General features: G+C 38.0%; 1 protein-coding gene across 1 annotated transcript in view; it reads right to left on the bottom strand.

The window, feature by feature from the left end:
* Window positions 1-9453: 9453 nt before the first annotated feature.
* Window positions 9454-19318, bottom strand: part of LOC149199484 (auxilin-related protein 2-like) — a 58312-nt gene continuing 48447 nt past the window's right edge. Inside the window, 1 exon segment of the mRNA XM_089402458.1 lies at window positions 9454-9856. Within this exon segment, the coding sequence (XP_089258584.1) occupies window positions 9818-9856 (39 nt within the window). The 3' untranslated portion in view covers window positions 9454-9817.

Genomic DNA, 19318 nt, shown 5'->3' with positions numbered 1-19318 from the left:
GGATTTGCAATCCATCTGTTATAACGTCATAATAACCAACATTGTTTCCACGGCAAGGCCTTGACTGACAACTCTATCTCTCAATAGATCAGAGCACAATGTTGGCGAGACCAATGACTTATAGACACCTTAGTCATTGTCTCTCAAGGTACATACCCACCCGGGTGTTCATTGAGTATGACCTTCTAGGACTATTCTTATCTTGGGTTCCCAGCCCTCAAAGAATATCGGTCCTCTTGCCTACTCTTGTCTTGGATGCCCTACACATCTTCAAAGAGTATCGGATGCCAGATGATTACCCAATCCTCCCATTCTTTCTTCCCAAGTGAAGACAAGAATGTTGTGTCTATCTCTTCCTCTCAATTGAGGAAGACATGCCCAAGTATCCTATGACAAGGTACTTGTCCAAGTTCCTTTGTAATTGGTAACTTGCTATAACTCCCTCTTAGCTAGGGACTTGTCTATTCATCAGCAACTTCTTCGTGGGTCCTTCAGCGGCTTGATCTTCTTTCATGTGATGTCATGAAGTCTTGGTTCGAACTTCCTTTTGGTAGGGAACCATGCATCGATCACTTTCCTTCCTGGTTTGTCATGTCATTGATTCCTTTGTGGAAAGTGGTATTCTTGTCAAATCTCAAGATCTCTTGTCATATGGCTACTCCCTTGTCATTTTGTCCATGCTTCGGAATACTCTTCTCATGCATGTTTCGTTGAACTTGCTTGTTCCCATGCTTCGATCGAGTAGCCCTTCATGACTTCATCATGTTATTGTTTCAACATTAAATGGTGCTTTTGTTGGATGGCTTCTTCAACATGACATCTTCGTAGAGTAGAATCAATTATATGCACCTTTCATATCTCCAAGGCCTTCATAGGTGTCATGGGTCCTTTGATCTTTTCCTTTTAGTCAGAGTTGTCCTCCCTTCGGGAGATGTCCTCAATTGATCTTTGTCAGATAGTGATTCTTTGTGATCATGGTGTTCTTCACATGCTTGATCTCTTTCTTCTCTTGCTTCTTCTTGGATAGATTAGTCAACCACCTTATGCTCCTTGTGAGAGCACTTCTTCATTGCTTGCTTCTGGGACTAGTCAACATTCCTTCTTCACTTGCTTCTTAGTCAGCGATCTTATACTCCTTAAGTGATTATTTCTTTTGTTGACCTCCATTGCATTGTAGTACATGCCTTCGAGCATGTCATTGGTGAAAGAGATTATTTCCTACTTGATCATGTTATAGAACTATTCCCATGACTCAATAATATACAAATGATAACATGACTAAACTTTGATGCATACGTACCTCATCTTGATTCTCCTTTGATCATCTTAGCTTCAGTTGGTTATCCTTGGTGTGGCCCTTCTTGCTTCATGTTAGCTTACCTGCATGTCATCTTTTTCTTGAATCCCATGAATGGGATTCCCAATGAGACATCTGCTTTTGATTATGAATCTTCTTTTGAAAATTCCATCATAGGATCTTGAAGACCCTAAACCTGCAAATGTTTCTTTCCTTATGATGATGGAGGTCTTCTAAGATTCTTAATCATGATTAATTTTCTTTCATTATGGATGAGGTTCTTTCTAGGTATGCTCCTTCTACATGAATATTTTGAGCTATATCTACCATGCTCCTATATTCTAGAAGATATTCCTACCCATGCATTGTTTTCTATTTATAAATGCTTCTTCTACAGGAGTATTTTGAACTCTATGTACTTCATGCTTCTCTATTCTAGAAGCCTTGCAATTTTATTATATTCATACATGCTCCTATACTACTCAAAACTTTGAAAGAAGACTTTAAGTAAAGAGTTTGACTTATTCATGGTAGAGATCTGGAGGATCTTCCTTCTTTTACTTCTTGTCTTCTTTCATTTCTTAAGTCACATGAACTTCTTCCCTTCTTCTTTTGTTGTTGTTGTCCTTCTTCAGTGTAGGACAATTCCTCTTGTAGTGTCCATATTCTTGGCATCCAACGCATTGGACTTTAGACATATCTTTGTTGTTTGTTTTCCCTGGACCAAATTTGTCAAATTTTCCCCTTCTCTTGGCCATGGTAGCAACTACTTGCTCCTTTGATCCCACATCTTCCTTGGCTTTGAGTCTGGTTTCCTCTGTCTTGCATAGAGACCACATTTCACTTAGTGTGGTAGCTTCCTTCTTGGCATATATGCTAGATGTGAAGTTGCCCCAATCCTCAGGTTAAGCATCGAGTACTATAGTTGTCATTTCTTTGTCGAACATGACTTTCCCTAGCTCTTGAAGTTGATCTCTCATCTCAGAGATCTTCATGAAGTAGGGAGTTATTCCTCCCTTTGATATCTTCATCTTGTACAATTCATTTCTTAGAGATATCACTTCTCCAGCGGTGGTTATTGAGAATAGCTCTACTAGTTTATCATAGATTTCTTTTGATGTTTCAAATTTGGAGACATAAGGAATGAGAGAGTCATTGATAGATTCTATTAGAATCCTTTGAGCTCTTGTCTCATCCATATTATACTTGGCTAAGGCTTGGGTTTGTTCCTTAGCATGGATGGTGATATTCTCTTTGAAATGTTTTAGAAATTCATTCTCCTTGAGAAGTAAATCAATCCTCTTCTTCCATGCAAGAAAGTTATTGGTACCTACCAATTTGTTGCTTTCCTTGCAAAAAGACATTGATGTATATTCAGAAGGGGACATATACTTACTTGATAGATTTTGAGAGGTAGTAGACTTGCTTTCTCCTTGAAGACTTGATGGCTTGTCTTTCTAGGATCTTTATGGTCTTCAAGTTGCCTTCTCCAAGTGGACTTGCTTGATGATGAGGTTTGCTTGATGACTTGTAGATGATGTAGGTCCCTCATTGATCATCTCTTCTTTGTAGGTGCCTTTGTAAGGCTCTTCTTCTTGCTATGTAGTCTTCCCTGATGTGATAGATAGTAGGCCTTCTTTTCCTTGAAGTGATTGAGACTTCTTGGCTTGATGCTTCAACTTTGTAGATGTCATTCCTCGATGAGTCACCTTATGAGTGTTCTTGAGATGCTCTTTCCTTGATGTGTCACCTTAGCTTTGAAACCATGTTGAAGAATCTAGGGCTATTAGTTGTAGTGTGATTCTTCTTTGACTTGATAGCAATTTGTGAAGCACTTTTACAATTATCTTAGCTTGATCTTCTTCTTATTATTAGTGTGTGTGTTTCATCAAACTGCTACCAAAAATATAAAGACAAGAACATAGATGTTAGTTCTCTGCCATGGCCAAAACCTCTCTCTCTTAGAGAGGAAAACTCTTCGATAAGTTTCTCTTATTGAAGCTTCTTATTGATCACTGCCAAACCCTAGGCCCTTAACTAGGGTGTCCTCCAAGCACAAGGCAAGTCCTTCCTCTTTTCTACACTATGTTCCTTGGCACATGGACTTCCTCCTTCCAGCACTTTGCTCCCCAACACTTCATCCTTTTCTTCACTGCTTTGTCTAGAGATAGACCTCGATATGTTAGCTTCTTGATGAGATTCTCTTCAAGATGTTCTTCACTTAAGGAGACACCCTTCTAACAAGACTCTACTAGAAGTATAGGTGTATGACTATAAGGTTGCCATAGTTTTCTCACATGTGGTATGTACCGAGAGAATTAGGGTCATTTTCCTTCGCTAGAGAGATAAGGATTCTTCGCTTGACTTGGGAGGCCTTGTAAGCCTAGTTTCAAGCCCAAACAACACTAGTTCATACATTGTTTGTCCCTGCTGTCATACTCACGGATTTGACCTCCTTTTCTTCGCACGTGTGACTATTTCTAGCCCTAAAAACAATCCTCTCTATCCTTCGCTACACTAGGAGACCCTTAAACTTGTCCTTTTGTCACTTCTTCTTGACTTATATACTTCATTGATTTCAGAGTTGCTTGGTTTAGGTTGTGAGGGAGTGGACAACCTCTATATATAGAGGATTGTCCCTCCTTTAGGCCGACTTGAGGCCGACATCATCACTATAGGCCGACTTGACTATTTCTTCATCATTTTCATCGTTTAGCTTCCTTTTGGAGGACGTTGTTGCATGGAGAGGACTTGCACTTGTCTTGGAGGTATTCCTTTGACCTTGTATAATATTATACATAGTGTAATATGCCCTCTAAGGGTCTTCAACATTTTCTTTTGTCTCCTTGACTCACCTATAGCACTTAACATGTGCTAGACCTATTTCAATGAGCAAGAAACTGACATATATTATAAAAATAACATTTCATTTTGTCAAAAAAGTACAAATATCAAAATTATATTTATGAAGACCGAACCTAATTACATTTCCTTCAACAAATACATGGAGAAAAAATGCTCCTACTACAAACTATACACCAGTGTGATAAATTTGCATCAGTTATGATTCCCTTTGTACTTTTATCTCATTCATCTGGAATAAATTAAGATTATAATGTGAGAGCATGCTCTTCTTAGATATTTAACATCAACGACGTCATGTTCGTTACATGTATAACAACATATAATGTATCACAAGGGTTAATTTATGACATGGAAGTTACATGTATAACAACATATAATGTATCGCAAGGGTTAATTTATGACATGGAAGTACAGCCCGTTTTGCTAATACTTTTTTTAGCAATCTCGCTATATGTTTACCAATGCACCAAAATTTGTATTTTGCATGGTATTTTGTGTTGAAACAAATAGCTATACATGCAAATACAAAATGGAAACTGTTTTGTGTTTAAACTAATATTTATACGAACAATACAAGATGGAGCAATGTATAAATTATCAAACTCTATGGATAAAACATTATAAAGCTTTTGTAAACTATATAAAAATGTTTAGACTTGAATCATTAACTTGAAATAAAGATGCTGACAATATTCATTTGCATTAATGACACTTTTTTCTCGTTATGTAACTTTTTATCACGGAAACTTTACATCTCAACCATAGTTGCAACATTTGCATATGAACTTGAATTCAATGCTCAACACACAAAAAAATGGAAGTATACATCTCTTGTATATTAAAATATGCAATTGGTTTTGAATTTAAGAATCTTCATCTCAAACACTCAATAAAGCAGAAAAATATACTATTTCTTAAATTTTTTAGATTAATTTATATTTATACATGTATTTTAACCATCATATATAACAATTGAAAAATTGAAAGAAACATTGATTCACCCCACCCCCTCGGTATTTCAACAAATATATTATTAAATGCAATTAAAAGTAAGTTAATCACACCATAATAATTTGCTGAATTTCGTACTAGTGCCAATTTTTCATACAATAAAAACCAATATGCCCAAATCTTGTTACTATGGTCTCAACCAGAATTCAAAGCATGAATATTTATCAAAATTTTATACACTAGCCTAGCAGATTGATACAAACAAAGGTATTAATTATAACCAGTCAACTACAAATATTATCCAACTAACAAATTTCAATGGTATTAATTATAACTAGTCAACTACAAATATTATCCAACTATTTTTTAAGTAGGAAAATTGGAAAAACAATCTCATGAATCAACACACGATGATTAGGTTTCCTTTTGGTAAGTAGCTGCATTTCAAGATTATTGATATCATGAAAAGTCACCTAAGACTTGCACTTTGTCTCACCCGTTTGAACTTGTAGCATGCCTAATTAGAATTTGAACTTAGGTCATCATCATAATAAGCGTAATGCATGGCTGCTGGATAATTTTTTATCCATCATGCAGTGTGGATAACTTTAAATCGGAAGTGTACAAGTGATTTGGTGGTAAGTGAAGACGCATATCACAATGATGACTTAGGTTCAAATTCCAACAAGTGTGTACTTGTAAAGGACTACATCAAAATAGAGAATGTTAAATTTCTGAAACCAATCCAGATTTATTTTCTCAAAAATTATTTATTTTCATAAATTTATTATATTACCTAAATCATTTCTGAATCGTTGGAAAATAAAATCATTCGTCTTTTAAATCCCAAAAGTTAATATACCATGGAAAAAAAAACAGAGAGATCAATCACACCACAACCACAAATGTATACCCATTAAAACTCTCCTTCATTCAATAATATTGCGAAAATCTGGGTTTCGACCAATAGAAAAATATAAACAAAAAAAAAGATGCAATCACCGGAATCTATAACTCGACTCCACTAGAAATAATTAGGCCCCAAGGTATTTCAGCCCTCCACAAATCAGCCCCTGAAGAAATTCGACTTGGACAATTCATCCCACTTCTCATCATGGAAAATTTTAGGGGCTAATGTTCGCCCAGTGGGCTAATTTTGCATGATTTTCCACAAAAAATATTCGCCAATTTCCAATTTTTATAAAAGATTATTCGCCCAAATTTTAGAATATAAAACCATTTTACATTAAAAATCGCCAACATTACATAGAGACTATATATAAAATCATTATAAATTTGAATAATTTTACAAATATATCAATAAACATTTTATAGTTTGCATATTAGATATTAGTGAGATTCGCCAATGTTTTAAAATTCAAGAAAATTTTCCATCCTTAAAATTTTCCTTGCTTCTCATCAGCAATTCAGCCCTAGATAAACCAACCTCTCCAATTCGCAACCTCCTTCACGCTTTAGCAATTCGGCCTCCCACGATCTCCAATTCTTGGCCTCTTGGAAATAATCTTCCTTTTTCTCCTCGATCAAGATGGGCCTCTCGCTCCAAAGATCAAGATGGGCCTCTCGCTCCAAAGAGAATCAATCTCTCCCTCTTTGAGAAATTGTTTTCTCAAAATGTAGTAGCAGCTTGTCTTGTGTTTTCACCTCCCCCTTAGGCTTCTCTTTATAATCTTCATTAAGTCAAACCCCTTACCCTAATCTCCTAAGTGATTGACAGTTGAGATAGGATCTCAACTCACTTGAGTTAAACGGTTGAAATCATATGTCACTTAAATATTCAAATTATTTAAATCATATCTAAGTCACTTAAATATTCAATTTATTTATCTTTAGTGCTTTGGCTTAATAGTCCACAATAATTAATCGACTTTAATTATTGTATTTTTCCCATATCAGACTTCGAATTATTTATCCTTAATGCTTTGGCTTAATAGTCCACAATAATTAATAGACTTTAATTATTGTACTTTTCCAAAATCAGACTTCGGAAAAAAATCAAGAATCACTTCACCAAGCAAACACCTAAATAGGCAATTAACCATCTCATACATGCTACGACACCAATATCATGTATAAGACCTTCCAAAGCTACCACAAAGATCAACATAAAAAGGGAATGCATGCATGCAGTCGTACTAGTTTGCTCTAGTTGTATACAAAATAGTGTTTCATAATCATGTTTCTAAACCAAGAAAAAATTGTTCCAAGATATACGAATCCACGGATCTAATCCGGATCCGGATAGGCCTAAATACACGTCCAAGAACCACCAACGTGGCGAATCCAACGGATCTCGTGTAGAATTACGGATTTCAGAATTTATTCAATGCGGGAGTTTTTTAGTTTTAGGTTTTTTTGGTCTTGATTGCATGTGTGGTCCCTCATTGTTCTTTTTTATGAGTTTGTCGACCATATAAAAGGTTGAGACATTGAGATTCCTTCAGACAGCGCACATAGACAGTTTGAGATTTCTTCATCCAGCGCAAAGGTCTGAGGGTGATTAACCAGGTAACGACCCCACAGATTTGGTCTGTTGAATAACATTGCGGATAGCAACATTTCTTTACAGGTTCCGTCAGACAGCATAGAGGTCTGAGGACGATTCACAGGTTTTTAATTCGTTTAATTTTTTGAACTTTTTTGGGGTGGCCATTTCTCTATGCCTGCAGCCTGTGGTTCGACTTAGGGAATGCCGCATGCATTATGGGCTCAATACCCGTGACCAATCAATTTGCTGTCAACCCATGACCAATCAATTTGATGTCAGCTGTCTTTGCAACATAGTGACAAATCATGGATGAGACATTCATTTTTGTACTTAATATTATCGTTTTTGTTTTTTTTTTAAAAATGGTATTATTTTTTGTACTTACCGTATCCTTGTCCTATCCGGATCCTGGATTTTCAAAAATCTCGCGAATCCGGATCTGGATCCATATCCAAATCCTGGTAACTTATATATTGGGCATCATCACCTTATATTGGTGCAATGTCTGAAAATTCAAACACCTTAAAATGGTTAAATCCATCACTTCTAATTTGAAGAAACAAGAAAACATCCTTATGTTCATTAGGTGTAATCCTACCAACGGATTGTCAAAAACTATGGATTATTATCAAAAACTTAAAAGTTAGTTTAATTAATAGACATTTTGGTTTTATGGATTATTATCAAAAACTTAAAAGTTAGTTTAATTAATAGACATTTTGGTTTTTTTTAGCAATTTTCAGGGTCAATTTATTCCAATTTTTTGCAAAATTTGAGTGCCCAAGGGTTCTCCAGGTTACTGAATCCATTTATACACTCAAAAACACATTTCAAACGATAAGAAATCACAATCTTGCCCACAATTATATTGCCAGATTCCAACAAAAAAAACCAAAACATTTATTAGTTAGACTGCCAAACTTAAAAGTTCATCGACAATTGCTTGAAAGTTATTCCCAACAACTCCTAGGAAGTGGTGTTCAGCTGCACCATCAATATTCTTGATTTACAGTCTATGTTAATATGATGGATGTAACTAGAAGTATATGGAAATTTCCATACAAACTTTAGCAGCAATGAAATGCACGTCATTTTATAGTCCTTGAACATTATGCAAGTTTATGACATAATACATAATCAGTGCATATAAATCCAATTACTATTACTAAATTATTCTTAGGGAAAATTCCCACATGGGGAGGACACGTGAGAAAACTGGAATATGTACTTGATGGAACCGAACAATATAGAAACCCCTGCCCGATCACAACATGATAATTAACAATGGAAAAGCTGCGAAGCAGTCTGACTGCATGGAAGAAATGTTACGTGGAAGAAACTTCAAATTAAAGGAAAATTGATTACTTGATGATGACGTCATTAAAAACTGGATTGAAAAGATTTTAATCGGAGTGTCCAAACAAAGAAGTTACCCTAATGTCAAATATTTATGTTTCCACCATATATCTTTTGTATAATTTGATGCCCTAAAAGTAAATCTGCATTAGCATATGAAATTATATTATGTACCGCTCAAAGAGAACCACTAATTTTCTGCACTCCATCCTCTTCTTTGGTATTTCCATTACACTATCTTGGAGAATTACATTATAGAAGCATATGCTAAACATGCTTTTCTCGAGTCCAATGCAAGAATGAAGTCTAAGAAAAATCTATTGACTAAACATGACTCAGTAGATTACTATCAATACAACTCGTAGAATGAGACCATGCCACTCAGATGAAGTGGTCAAAACCAACGGTACACGCATTGATCAAGACGTCCACACCATTCACAGTAATGAAACAGCCTATATCTAGACACAGGTCATCTACGTAAAAAGCCTAGTTTAGCACATGTTACATCAGGCTAAAAAATCATATTGTAAGAGAATAAATTGCCTTCCATAAAAGCCCCAAAACAAATAGGCCTGTGACACAGCCCTGGTGCATGGAATAATACTTATAACCAATTCTACAAACTTCACACATGTCGACTGCTGAACCTGAATCTTGTCCGGAAATTGGTTGCAGATCTGTCGTGATCATGCTAAACAAGATCCATGAATCTGAATTTGAGACCTATAAAATAATAGCAGAACTTTTATATTCAGGTTGTGAAACTGACCTTCACAACTGTCCTCCGATCTTGTTGAAGAAAATATCCAGTTACCAAAGACTCAAAACTTTCATCACTAGAAGAGTTCTTCTGAATTGAATTTGTTCCAGGCCTCCTGCATCACAGCCCATAGTGAAAATCGAGACACGAAAAAGAGTTAGAAAAACTAAACACGTAAAAATGTGAAAAAAAACATCTGATGAAAAACAATTACTATTGTAAATGTGGATATGCTATAAGATCTGAATAGGTGCAAAATTGCAAATACATACATCTAACTTCACTAATCATCTGATGAACCTTTGTTAACATATATAAACAAACTTGGGATGGCAGATATGGGAAGGGTTGCCTAGAGAAACAATTGGAACATATTTTGCATGGGATATTCGTAATTCATCTAATCTCCAAGCAGAAGCCTATGCCTTAACGCAAGGTCTAGTGACAGCCATTAATTCTCACCACCAGTCTATTGACAGTGGTGGGAGATGCAAAGGATATTATAAATCAGATGGTAATGAACAGCACCCTAATTGGTGATTTATTAGCATCAGTGTTAGCTTACACAAAGCAAGAAGCAACCAAATTCACCAGCATCAAGTACTATCATGTAGAAGAATAATCACTTAGCAGTTTTGCTAATCAAGCTAAATCCATAAAAGAGGGGGTCATGAATATCAATGATAATATTTCCAACCAACCTATCCCATATAGTTATTTTAATATGAGAGCCAAGGCACATACATGCAATCAAGGCCTCACATGGCACAGTCGGGTGGCAGGATGAGTTATGAGAAGAGCCATGAGACACCCTTTACGCATGCCCAGGCTCTCAGCTCCGCACAAATTTGAAACCATAAATGGAAATCTCACCCATGGTGAAAGTTTGTTTTTCCTGCCTGATTTCTCTATGAATTTAAGTATTTTACAACTGGGCACATGCACAGACAGTAAATGCTCCAATACCAATTCTATATTGGATCCCCCAGGATTTGAAGCTGAAACAACGAATCTGGAGTCTGGACAGAGGGTAGAACAGAGAATTCAAAAGTGATTTGGAGATTTCACTATAACCAAATTAGATTATCTGGAGCTGCAGGAGATTAGGCGAGTTCCAAGGAATGAAAAAGGAGTCTGAAGGGAAGAGAACTTCAATTTTCACAACCCCAACAAAAATGCATGAAAGTGAACACCAGGTTACTACTCAGATAGCAGCAATAATGGGTACTTTTGTTCAACAGAAGTGTCAGACAGCTGCAGGAGGCAGCATGAAACATGCTTAAGAAAATGGTTATAAGTTTCTGTACAAGAGATCTATCTGTGGCTTCAAATCAAGTGCAGTCAGTCAATCCCAACTGTGAGGAGCTGAAGCAAGAAGAAACAGTGCATCAGCTAGCTGAAGGCATGGAAATTGTCGAACCGCATTCCAACCCAGAGAACGCAGCAATGGAAGCAGGCAGTCATCATGCTTTCTGTTAAGTCATATGTTTTATAAAGTCATTAAGATCCTAGGTTTATTTTGCAGAATCTATACCACAAAGAGATACTCGCAAGTTTTGCCTAAATATCTAGATAGGTTTTGTTATAGGCCAGTAATTACTAATTAGTGCTGTGTTTTGTTCTTGTTTAAAAACTCTGAAACATAACGTTGATGTAATTTCCCTGAGCTTCACTGCAGTTTTTTATATTAATATAAAATCTTCCAGTTATGGTTTAAGAAAAAAACAGATATAAACAAACAAGTCCAATTCTAACACAGCAGTTTAAAAGACCTCAGCAATGGAATACTTTTATGCAAACATAATAGGTAAGAACCCAAGCTGCAACCAAACTATGTACACTTTTTATCCACTTTTGCACTCCCATTGTGCGGTGCCATTGGAAGTACTTGAGTCCCAATAAACTACTTAATGTGTTATGTTGTGGACATTGATAAAATTATCTTGACTTATGTTAAATTCCTGAATACAGATCTGATTTATATCCCAAGCAATTTTTTTATGACAAATTTATTTAACACAGTAAATTATTTTCTGAAATTGCTGAATAAAAATATGCTGGTATTTTAACAATAAACTTTGACTGCAGAACCACCAGTAGAAAATCAATCACACAGCAGAAAATATAACCCCTCCAATTTATCCTTCACTTTTATCTCTCAGAATAGATAAGGGCTCCCTTACATGGAAATTGACCCACAGAGAAATACAGAACTTTTATATGAAAAGAAACCTGTAAAACTCGGATCCCTGAAAAAAATTCAATCTGGAAAAAGATCATAATAGACAGACACTCACTCAACATGAACAAACTCCTAGGGAGGCCTTGAACCACTGCATGCTTGACACCTAGCCTATGTAGAAGTACCAGTCAGATGTCACAATCATCAAAAGTCCCTCTTCGCAAGGAAGGTATTCTGCACTACTCCTAGTTTATCTCTGTAGCAGACAAACTGCCCCTTTAACAAGGGCTTGATGATAATGTCTACAACCTGCTCAACTATGGAGATAGAATGAAGCTTCACAGCTGCTCTCTGGACCATGTCTCTGATGAAGTGATATCTGATCTCTTTATGCTTGGACCTACCATGGAACACTGGATTCCCCATTGCTGAAAAATATGTAGCTGCAGTGGGTATTTGAAGCTCGGATACCAGAAACGCTTCCCCCAACTCCTAGAAATGTCGTTCAGTGTTTCGTATACTGAAACACGTACGAAATGGCTTGGAAACGGAATCGAAACATTTCCACCACGTTTCACTTTTCCGGAAATAGTCAGCCCAAGATCGGAAACGTTTCAACGGAGTTTGAAAAAAATTGGATCCGTTTCCAGAAAATATGGATCTGTTTCCAAGTTTCCAGGTTTCCAAATGTTCCAGGAAGTTTATTGCAGGAATATATTCCAGGTTGTTTGTCAAGAGCATGTAAATCCAGCGGTATTCTTTGTAGACCTGATATCTATTGATTACAGCTCATCTAAAAGTGAACGTTTATATTGAAAAAGGATCGATGATATGATAGAGGTATTTGCCAACAAGTTTTCGACAATGCCAGATCTAAAGGATGGAAACCTGGAATCTGGAATCGAAACTGATAAGGTATCTATGTTAACATAGCTTGAGGCTAAGTCAACTTTCCGTAGAATTTATCAATAAGGTCAATAAATATGAGGGTACATGCTTTTACCAGTAATTTTTTGAGTGCTCAGGAGTCTGTATATAGCTGCCACTCGTCAGTTTTGTTTGGGACTAACAAAGCTGGGGATCCACAGGGAAAGGTGTTGGGTCAAATCATGCCCTCGCTGAATAGCTGGGTTAGCTAGTTTTCTAGATCAGCACTCTCCATAATGGTAGTTATAGAGACAGGTTGACTAGGAAACTCTGACCCTTGAAAGAGCTCAAGAGAAACGTTGACAGCCCAGCATGGGAAGAAGTCCTTTACGTTACTTCATCTGATAAAGTATCTAAAAGCTCTTTTGTTTCTTTTGCTGGAAGAGTTTTACAATTTAATTTTACTTGTCAGATGATACAGAGGGCAAATTGCCTTAGCTCCTTTGTTGCCTTTGTTGGAAGAGTTTTACAATTTAATTTTACAACTAGTCAGATGATACACTGGGGTAATTGACTTAGCTCTTTTGTTGCCTTTGTTGGAAGAGTTTCACAACTTAATTTTACAACTTGTCAGATGATACACAGAGGAAATTGCCTTTAGCTGTGCTATCCATCTTCACTGCAGATTGCCTGAGATGAGGGTATTTGCTAACAAACACTGAAATGCAAAATTATTATCTGTGGGGCTTCATGGTCATAGAAGTTCAAAATTTCGGTAACTCATCAGCATAAAGGCAATGGCCGTCTCATGTAGCACAATGAGTGCATCCCAACATCCCCTGCCCTTTGATAACAAAAGCACATGCAGCACTGCGCTACATTATAATCTTCAATCATTAAGACTGCATCAATAACTCCGTCTTTACATGCAAAAACTAGAAAGAAACAAGCAGCCTCAAATCTTAGAATCTTTTGGAGTGAAGGTTGCAATCAGATACCACCTCAACATGCCCAGTACCTAGAAATAGATAATGACAGAGAGGGAAAACCTGAATAGGGATAAATGATAAATCATTACTATATCCTTAGCATAAGAAAGCTTCCACTATTTCCACGGGACCAATTTTCTCCATACATATAGTCATTTGGATTTCCATGAAAAAACATGTTGATTTTTAATGTACCTTGGACAAGTGGTTTCCCATGGGTTAGTCCCTACCAAGGGAAAAGTGTCCAAAATAATTCTTATCCTAAGTGTGACTTTATAAAGTGAAAGTGACTTTATAAGTGGTAAAGATAATGTTAAATTATAAAGTGAAAAGTGACTTTAGAGTCTTAGACATAAAGTACAATGTGGGTACTTTATTTAATGGGTGATTTAATAAATAAAAAGTGAGAATTAAATGCACATTTATTTTCATTCCTTGATCTAAATGAATCTGAACCATTAGATCTTAGGGTTGCCCAAAAGTCATTTAGGGAAACAAAAGGGGGAAAAAAGAGAGACTGCATTCATTCTTCATGAGCAGATTGGAGAAAGGAGGTTGAACGCTGGAGAAAAGTTCTGAAGGAGAAATTTGTTGCAGCGAGCTGAATCAGTTATTTCTAGGCAAAGTTGGGCACGGAAATCAAGGCATAGAAGACAGCAGAAGGTACAATACGAACAGCATTTAATGCTGAGATGCATGCTGTTCGAAAGAAGTTTTTGAGAAAAAAAATTGAAAAACAAATCCGTACAGTTTGTACAGCAATACATAAATCCGTATAGTCATTATGGAATCCATTCCGTACAGTCTGTATCTGTACAGTACATATTTTCAGTTTTAAGTAGGCACGGAAATCAAGGCAAAGTGGGCATGGATTTCAAGGAGTTCTGGGCTGAAGAGATAAGTTGTATATTGTTGTTTTGTTTTGTATGCAAATATACTTTTCTTGAACCTGAAAGATAAATAAATTTGAAGAGCTCTCTAACAGGTTTTCCCTGGAGAAGATTGAAGGGGTTTTGCTTGAGTCTAAATACACCAAAAATCTGTGTGTATTTTTATGTGTGTTGCTGGTCTGTTTATGTCCATATTTATTTTCAGCATGTGTTGACAGTCCCATGTGTTTTAATCTGAAAATTTCATTTCCATAATTCTATATGTTGAATGTATGTTTATGGGAAAAGACATTTAACTGAATGGTTGGGATAATGTGAAATTAAAACCGAGTTGGGATTGTAGGAAACCGAGTTGGGATTGTAGGAAACTTTTTAGTCATCAAATTTCAACAAAACATCACTTGTTCAATTCAAACAGCACTACGCAAAGAAGAGAAATAAAAAAATAGCAAATATATTGGCAATCTGTAGATCACCTTATGAGACCTTACAATTTACAGTAGAAGAAACTTAATCTGGGAAGTATATTTTTCACTCAATAGCGTGACGTAACAATTCAAAAGATAGCATTTTATAAATGCAGTCTAAGATTGGCAGTACATATACAGCTTTAACCAAAATTTCCACTACAGCCAGCAGCCAAGCATAAACTAATCAAGAATTACCTACAACCAAAATTGCATGTAATGGATACAGATTTCTTAAAAATATTACTAAACAAAAAAAATGAAAAGAACCAAAAACATAGAAAATTCACAAATTATGATCTCTGAAAATATCTTACTCCAAATTTGTTAAGTTATGGTATGTTCTATGCTTAGAACAGTTTACTTATCTTTCTTTTTATTATCCACAGATTAGCAATCACATGTATATTAAGTAAAGTGCAAGATAGAACATTTAAACGATCAACAGAAAACAAGCCAAGACAAGAGACACAAGATGTGGCGGCTAGCCAGGGACAAACCCCAATATGGGGAAACCCTTTGATCAAATCTTCTTTTATCTTCAATAATTCAGCAGAGAGAAATAGTACAAAGATCTGATTTATATCAGCAGCAGCAAACCCTAGATCAGCCCTAAACTAGGGCAGCAATCCCTAATTTGAACTTGTCAAGTCTCCACTGGAGAGTCGTTCACCGTGCACCAATCCAAGACTTCGTCGTGCACCAGTCCAAGACTTTGTCGCGCATCAGTCCAAGATTTCGCCGTGCACCAGTCCAAGACTTCGCCGCGCACCAGTCCAAGACTTCGCTGTGCACCAGTCCAAGACTTCGCTGTGCACCAGTCCAAGACTTTGCCGCCAAGACTTCGCCGCGCACCAGTCCAAGACTTCGTTGTGCACTAGTCCAAGACTTTGCCGCGCATCAGTCCAAGATTCGTCGTGCACCAATCCAAGATTTCGTCGTGCACCAGTCCAAGACTTCGCCGCGCACCAGTCCAAGATTTCGCCGTGCACCAGTCCAAGACTTCGTCGTGCACCAGTCCAAGACTTCAAACGACCTGTTTCGGCTCGAGTGAGAGAGAGAGCCTTTCTGCGTAGGAGAGAGGAGACTCTTTTTCTGTGCAGGAAAGAGAGAGATATGATGAGAAGTGAGTGACCAAATGAGGAGTCATCTTGTATTTATATCCAAACGTTGAAGGTATCTTGTATTTATATCCAAACATTGAAGGTGAATAGATGTGTCTGTTGGGCGTCTAAGCCTACATAAGTTGCTGGCCGACTTTGATAATTTGTCAATAATCAAATTAAATTCATATCTCCATAAATACTTATCGGAATCGGATGATCTTTAGATCAATCCTACACCTCTCGACGAGAGGAATCTAGGAAAAGAAAAAATATTACCAGCCATGAATAAAGTGACCCACATGGAGTTTGGCCCTAGTTGCCAATTTTAACACTCCATCTCAACTAGGGAAAACTCCATCTGCAATTCGTCTGACCGTCACTACTATTCATCCATCAAATGCACTGCCTTGTTCAGCTTAACCCCTGCTCTGCTTTGTTCTGTTCTGCTCGAACTATGAAGAAGAAGTGATCGAGGATGTCCTCCACCGACCCGAAGTCAGTCTAGAGTGTGTACCACTTTCATTGGTCCCAAACCAGTCCTCTACTGACCCAAAGTCAGTTTCAGAGGGTGTACCACTCTCACTAGTCCCAGACCAGTATCATTGATCCCAGATCAATGGAGGTCATCCTAGCATAGGGAGTACGGTAGATACAATGATGCGTCCATCGATAGAACTACTATGGTCCCTATCCTCATTTCCCTGCTCATTGATCAGATGAGAGGTACTTCCCATGAGTCCCAGACTGCATGGGTAGGATGCCTCGACAGGAGAACTAATCATCATTTCCACAGGAGAATGAATCATCCTATCCAGTGGATGCCACGAAGAACTAATCATCCTGGCCTACAGGAGAACAAATTATCCTGTTCCACAATCGCCATGGAGAATGAATCATCCTAGCCCACAGGAGAACTAATCATCATGTTCCATAGTCACCACGAGGTGTCAGGGGAAGGTTGAACCTTTTACCCTGTACAAAGTGCACCAAGAGGGGATGATGAGTTACCCTGTGGTCATATGTTGCTCCAAAAAGTACCCCGCACCCCCCTGGAGCTCCCAAAGCTCAGTACATCATACTTGACCCTCAAAAGAGGGTTTCTGAACAACTCCAAGTCATTCTAGGAAAGTCAGAAATTTGACCTTTCCTAGGGGCTTTGTCAAAATGTCGGCGACTTGTTCATTTGTACCGATATGTTGGACTCTTGGAGCCTTATAGCTCCCCGCTGCACCATGTCACGAATATAGTGGTACCTGATATCGATATGCTTGGAGCGATCATGGAATACGGGATTCTCTGATAAACGAATCCCGCTCTGGTTGTCACATAGGATCACGATGGTATCCAATGTAAATCCAAACAGCTCACTGAAGAGCTTTCATAACCAGACTGCCTCACAAGAGGCCATGCTAGCAGCAATGTACTCTACCTCGGTGGTGCTCAAAGCCACAGACTTCTGCTTCCTGCTCATCCAGGATATCGAAGCAGATCCCAAGGAGAAACAGCACCCGGAAGTGCTCTTACGGTCCACCACATTGCCTGCCCAATCAGCATCAGTATATCCAAGTAGTCTCACATTTCCGACAGTGTATCTTAACCCATAAGTAATTGTGCCACGAAGATATCTCAGCAGATTCTTGGCACCAATCCAATGTATGTGGTGAGGTTCAACCATGTGTTGACTCAATGTGTTGACTACAAAGCATATATCTGGATGAGAGTTCACTAGGAACATCAATGCTCCGACGAGTTGACGATACTCAGTGGTATTTCGTAAAACAGGTCCAGCAGCACTACCGCTTAACTTCTTGAAGTCAAGCTCCATCGGGGTGGTTACGGGCTTGCAGTCCACCATGCCGAATCTCTCCAATATCTTCACCACATATTTTCCTTGAGATAGGAATATCTCCCCTGGTTTCTGCCAGAATTCAAGTCCTAGGAAATAGTACACAAGTCCTAGGTCTTTCATCTCGAACTCAAAAGCCAGCTCCCTCTTACATTCGTGAATGAGAGGGTCTGCACCTATTAGAAAGAGGTCGTCAACATATAGCACCAGTATGAGAGGCTTGTCATCTATAACCTTAAAGGTTGGGATCGGCTTCACTCCTAGTGAATCCCAGCTTCATCAAGTAGTTATCAATCCTCTCATACCATGCACGGGGTGTTTGCTTTAGCCCATAGAGGGCATTCTTCAACCTGCACACATGAGATTCTCGATCATGAATCTCAAATCCTTCGAGTTGCTCCACATAGACCTCTTCTTTGATCGAACCATGTAAGAACGCAGTCTTGACATCCATCTGATGTAGGTTCCATCCTTGCGAAGCTGCAAGGGCTATGATCGAGCGGATGGTGGCATATCTGGCAATAGGTGCAAATATCTCGTCATAGTCTATACCTTCCTTCTAGGAGAAGCCACGAGCGACAAAACGAGCCTTATACATTTCCGCACTTCCATCAATTGCATGCTTTATCTTGTAAAGCCATTTTGAAGTGACAACTGCCTTGTCCTGGGGTCTGGGGACTACATCCCAGACATCGTTCTTCATAATAGACTCATATTCTTCGGTCATAGCATCCTTCCATACTTGATGCTTGACGGCATCTATGAATGATGAAGGCTCAATTTTGGATAATTGTGCTCATGATGGTCAGGTATCCCTGATACTTGTTTGGTTTCTTACTTTCACAGAGGTTCCTCAAGGTGATGTGTGTCCTTCAGCATCAAGTGTCCCCCTAAGCCATGAAGGCCTCTTCTTTGAAGAGGAGGGCTTAGGCGGAGGAGGATCAATAGGATCCAGGGGTCCTTCCACATCGGTCATTGTCTCCTCTTCTTTTTCTTTCGGTTCCCTGGTGTCAGCTTCTTGAGTGTTCCTCAAAGTAGGAAGATTGTCCACCTTGCTAAGGGCCATATCTTCGTCAAAGGTGACATCATGACTAATCTCGACTTCCCTTTGACCAGCTACATAGATTCTATAGCCCTTAGTATTTTCACTATAACCCACAAAGATTCCTTTCTTTCCAGATGCACCCAATTTATTCCTTTTCTCTTTCGGCACATGAAAATATACCGGGC

This window comes from Pinus tabuliformis, chromosome 2_1 (assembly GCF_031772625.1).
Source record: "Pinus tabuliformis cultivar Carrire ecotype Pingquan chromosome 2_1, CPIR1, whole genome shotgun sequence".
Taxonomy (NCBI): Eukaryota; Viridiplantae; Streptophyta; class Pinopsida; order Pinales; family Pinaceae; genus Pinus; species Pinus tabuliformis.
Note: the sequence above shows the minus strand (reverse complement) of the source record. Positions and strands in the feature narration are given on the sequence as shown.